Raw genomic sequence first — 5,375 nt, forward strand, 5'->3', positions numbered from 1 at the left:
GTTACTCTAACAGTCCCCATACGTTACTCTAACATACGTTACTCTAAAAGTCCCCATACGTTACTCTAACATACGTTACTCTAACGGTCCTCATACGTTACTCTAACATACGTTACTCTAACGGTCCCCATACGTTACTCTAACATACGTTACTCTAAAGGTCCCCATACGTTACTCTAACATACGTTACTCTAAAGGTCCCCATACGTTACTCTAACATACGTTACTCTAACGGTCCCCATACGTTACTCTAACGGTCCCCATACGTTACTCTAACAGTCCTCATACGTTACTCTAACAGTCCCCATACGTTACTCTAACGGTCCCCATACGTTACTCTAACAGTCCCCATACGTTACTCTAACATACGTTACTCTAACGGTCCTCATACGTTACTCTAACAGTGGAGCCAAATGGCGTTTTTTTTACATGGTACCTGCTCGACTCTACTCGCCTCGACTCGCCACACTGTGCGTCCGTTTTCCATTGCAGATTTTAGTACCGCCTCAGCCTGGCTGGTCGTCTTATATGCCGGCTCGACGCACACACCAGCGCACAAGTATAAACATCAGGCCACTTGAGCTTGTTCTACAGTTCTGTGGAGGCTCCATGCAGAGCTTTCTCCGTAGCCTGTGTAATATGTGGCCTGATGTTTATACCTGTGTGCTGGTGTGTGCGTGGAGCCAGCATGTGTGTGTACGTAGGCTATGGTGAAATCTCTGCTGGAGCCTCCGCAGAACTGTACAACAAGTGGCGCCGCAGTAAACTGCAGTGACCTAACGCGACACACACACAGAACGTGGAAAGTGTGTTGTTGCCAGAAGACACATTTAGTTTCTAAAGAAGCTGGAGGCAGCAAACAGCTGGCTGAACTATTTAAAAATAGCGGGTTTGTTCAGGACACCCCCGTCTGTCGCTTTCACGTCACCTTTTCGGCTCGCCTCAGCTCGCTGGGAACCTCGACTGAGGAGGTACTAAAAAAAGTACCTGTTAGCAGGTACCAGGGACTTTTTTTTTCGTAATGAAAAACCAAAAAAGGCGAGTAGAGGTGAGTCGAGCAGGTACCATGTGATGGACAAACGCCAAAGGTGTGACAGTTCTTCCTCTGTGCCCTGTATTGCAGCAGAGTACCTGTACTCCACACCTGAGCAGCTGTGCAAACGGCTGCAGGACCTTTGCAGGAGGCCAGAGATCGCCCGCAGACACGTTGTGAAGGTAACCTAACTCTGACGTATGGATATTATTGTGATTTCTGTGTGTATACGTACTTCTTACAGAGCTATATGAAGGCCTGTCACTATAGTCAATACATGGACTCATCACACCACATATGGAATGAGCGCGTAGCTTTTGGTGACGCAGTATTTTATAATTTATCATTTCTATAATTGAAAATCAATTATATATATATATATATATATATATATAATTATATATTCATTTTGGCGTACGTACCGAGTAACATTACTACAACATTACAGAGCTAACGTTATGTACCGAGTAACGGTAGTACGACATTACAGAGCTAACGTTACATACCGAGTAATGTTAGTACAACATTACAGAGCTAGCGTTACGTACAGAGTGATGTTACTACAACATTACAGAGCTAACGTTACGTACCGAGTAACGTTAGTACAACATTACGGAGCTAACGTTACGTACAGAGCTAACGTTACGTACCGAGTAATGTTAGTACAACATTACAGAGCTAACGTTACGTACCGAGTAATGTTAGTACATTACAGAGCTAACGTTACGTACCGAGTAATGTTAGTACATTACAGAGCTAACGTTACGTACCGAGTAATGTTAGTACATTACAGAGCTAACGTTACGTACCGAGTTACGTTAGTACAACATTACGGAGCTAACGTTACGTACAGAGCTAACGTTACGTACCGAGTTACGTTAGTACAACATTACGGAGCTAACGTTACGTACAGAGCTAACGTTACGTACCGAGTAATGTTAGTACAACATTACAGAGCTAACGTTACGTACCGAGTAATGTTAGTACATTACAGAGCTAACGTTACGTACCGAGTAATGTTAGTACATTACAGAGCTAACGTTACGTACCGAGTAATGTTAGTACGACATTACGGAGCTAACTTTACGTACCGAGTAATGTTAGTACACGGGGGAGTAAGAAGGACGGGAAATAGTTTTAACATGACTTTAAAGGAGAACTCCGGGAAATTTTTACGTTAATCTTGATCTCTGTACGTACGTGAGTACTGTCAATAGCAAAAACAATGAGCCAAATTGGTGCTAGCATCATGGAGCTGCTGCAGCTAACGCCGAGAGCTCACACTGCTAACACGCCAGTTTTGGGGGCCTATTATAAAGAGTGCCTTTGTGCCTCTTAACAGACACAAAATGCAATTAAAATGTCTGTGCAACATGAACAGGGCCCTTACGTGACAACAAGATGCTTTTTCAACTCAGACATTGTTTAAATTCACCTACCCTGTTAGCTGCTAGCTGCCGTCTGGGTGAGTGAGTGTGTTCAGCCAGGCTTCGCTAATAATCATCATCAGCAGTTCTGTGTGTATTTGTAGCACACACACACACATATCCATCCATCCATCCATCCATCTATTCATTCATTCATTCATTCATTCTGTGTGCGATCCATCTGGCTTTGGTGAATATAGGAGTCTCGGCAAATTGCCCGGAGTTCTCCTTTAAACATCCCAGAATGTTGAACTGTCCCTTTGAGCTTTTTATAAAGATATAAACATGAGTGTGTGTGTGTGTGTGTGTGTCTATTTGCAGGTGGACGTGTCCCGCTTCTCCTGGGCGTCTCTGAAGGAGAGTTTTGAGACTCTGCTGACGGCCGACTGTCCCTAAACGCACCGGCTGTTCATGAACGTACCGGCTGTTCCTGAATGCACCGTTTGCTCTGAAGGAGGCGTTATTATGGAACCCACGCAACTTCTAGGAAGGACCCGCCCTTCAATAGCATTCACGCGCTGCTATTGGCCAGGCGTCCATGCTTTCGCTAGGTAACATAACCTGATTTGTTCAGGTCCTAACCCCAACCAATCGGCTGCTTCGTGGGGCGGGACTTGCCTAGAACTTACGTGGGATCCATAACGCCTGAAGGAGTGTTGTGAGACTTTGCTGGCGACCAACTGTCCCTGAACGCACTGCTGGCGGCTGACTGTCCCTGAACGCACCATTCACTCTGAAGGAGTGTTTTGAGACTCTGCTGGCGGCTGACTGTCCCTGAACGCCTCTCAGATCCGCTCTGACTGTGACTTCATTATCTCTGGGCGGTTTTGGCCAGGCAGAACGCCGCCCAGCACCTCAGCGGAGCGCGGCGGGCCGGAGACGGAGAGTCTGGACCTGTAAACGTCCCCGTCCTCTGCCCTTTGTTTTATGCGTGTGGTTTTGGGAGAAGGGGGGGGAGGCTAATGTGTAAAAGCTTTAATGTTTCCACAGGCGCTGCCACCTCACAAATATAAGGGCCTGGATGGGTTAGATCCTGGCGCTGTGATTGGCTCAGAGACCACAGAGACGCAGCGGCAGCCAGACGGACCGTTCTGTCTCTCAGAGGTCTCTATTAAAATACTCTCAACAACTCACTCCTGTCTCTCTCTCTGTGTGTGTGTGTGTGTGTGTGTGTGTGTGTGTGTGTGTGTGTATGTGGATAAGGACACAGACAGGTAACTGACAACAGACGCATCACTACGGCAACAAGCAGCCAAAACCCAGGATGAGGGACCGTCCCACATACATGAATTTTAAAACTCATTTAAAAATCTTGCTTTTAGAAACCCAAAGACTCTGAAAACCATCCACAGACGTCGACCAACACGTCAGAAGTAGAGAGAGAAAGGTTGGAGAAGGGACGACTTGAGACATTTCTTAATGTCGTTTCTAGAAGCTGTGATTGGTTGAGTTCTTCACCGTTTGGGTCTATTTTTACCTTTTTAATCTGTTGGTACCTTCTCTGACCTCTTGTTGCTTTTCCTCGACATGTGTCACTCGCTGGGTTTTTTTCGGTGCTTTTGTGCACCTTGTTTTGTGCGTTTTAGTCTTGTTGTAGTCCTGTTTCCTGTGTGTTTGAATGTTGTAAATAATGTTCCCTAATAGACGGGTTTCCTGTTTCCAAACATTACAGGGTGCGTGTGCATACCAGGGGCAGAAAGCCAGACTGGTGAGCTGGTCCACTACTGCAACAACCTGAAGTATTTAAGCTTTCTTATTGTTTGTATATAACTGCTGACTCAATAAAACGTGATTTTAGTTGGATCTGTTTGTCTGTCTTTAATTTTGCAGTGTTACTGTGATATATATGTATGGCTATAATTATCATTTTAGGCTAATGTAATAGCCAATGTTAGCAGCAGGGTTACCCCTGAGTGTACCCCTCTGGTTGGTAAAATAATGGCCAGGATTTCCAGGAAAAGGTACGATATGTGTGTCTCCATTTCAAACATCACTGCAGGTTGACTGGTTTTAGCAGCAGAGGTTGATTGTGGGCGAGAGGGCGACAACACTGTCGTGGTTAGCTCGCCGAAACTCTACTGCAGCTGCCTCGGCAACGTTAGCTAATGTCCGCTAGCATATAGGCTAACTATAGCCAGTTAGCTTTGTGTGTAACGTAATAAAAACCCACCCATCTTGTAGGAGCAGAGCTTAATATTTTATTCAATAACATTATGGTACAAAAGGAGCACTAACGCCACAGGTCTTATGTTGACAACGTGGACGCAGATATAAGAAACTACGAAGGCAGTCTTAATATTTACCTAGCAGGCTAGGCTAACGTTGTTGTGCTAACGTTAGCAAAACATCGGCATAGCTTTAGCTAGCAGTCTAAACTTGTCTCAAGTACGGACCTTTAACTATCTACGGTCCGGACTCGAGTACTACAGCCCTGACAGGTAGATATCACGTAGCTGAACAACTGAACAAGCTGCAGCTTCTCTGATTGATGCAATGGGAGCCTGACTCTTACATATGACCCAAATCTGCCCTTCTTATGGCTTGAAGCCATAACCTCCGCCGGTTTTTGCCAAAAGCATGCTTCCCCCTAGGTATGTTAAACATCAGACACCCATCACTGGCTCTGTTTGTGCAATTAACCAGGCAACAACTCCTTGGCATTTTGACTTACGCTATGCTACTACTAGCTACACGAAACACGTCTTCTTTCTGACCCCCGGTTGCGTTCGCAAGCAGTGATGACGTTGCTGAGAAATCCATGTATAATCCCCAGTGTGACGGAGCATGTGATCCAGGTCGAGGTAATCAATAATCAATAGTCATTGATTGTGTCTGTCGTTAGTGTGTCTCTGTTGGCCCTGGACACAGCTGCCGCTGTTCTGCTCCGGTCACACTTCCCTCGTTAGTCTGCAGCT

General features: G+C 45.6%; 1 protein-coding gene across 3 annotated transcripts in view; it reads left to right on the forward strand.

Moving 5' to 3' along the window:
* Nucleotides 1-3,126, forward strand: part of gtdc1 (glycosyltransferase-like domain containing 1) — a 38,886-nt gene extending 35,760 nt beyond the window's left edge. For all 3 annotated transcript variants that reach the window (XM_036004219.1, XM_036004222.1, XM_036004220.1), the window contains 2 exons: nucleotides 1,124-1,215; nucleotides 2,782-3,126. In XM_036004219.1, the coding sequence (XP_035860112.1) occupies nucleotides 1,124-1,215; nucleotides 2,782-2,856 (167 nt within the window). In that variant the 3' untranslated portion in view covers nucleotides 2,857-3,126. The remainder of the gene's footprint in view (nucleotides 1-1,123; nucleotides 1,216-2,781) is intronic.
* Nucleotides 3,127-5,375: the final 2,249 nt, after the last annotated feature.

Source organism: Sander lucioperca, chromosome 8 (genome assembly GCF_008315115.2).
Source record: "Sander lucioperca isolate FBNREF2018 chromosome 8, SLUC_FBN_1.2, whole genome shotgun sequence".
Lineage (NCBI taxonomy): Eukaryota > Metazoa > Chordata > Actinopteri > Perciformes > Percidae > Sander > Sander lucioperca.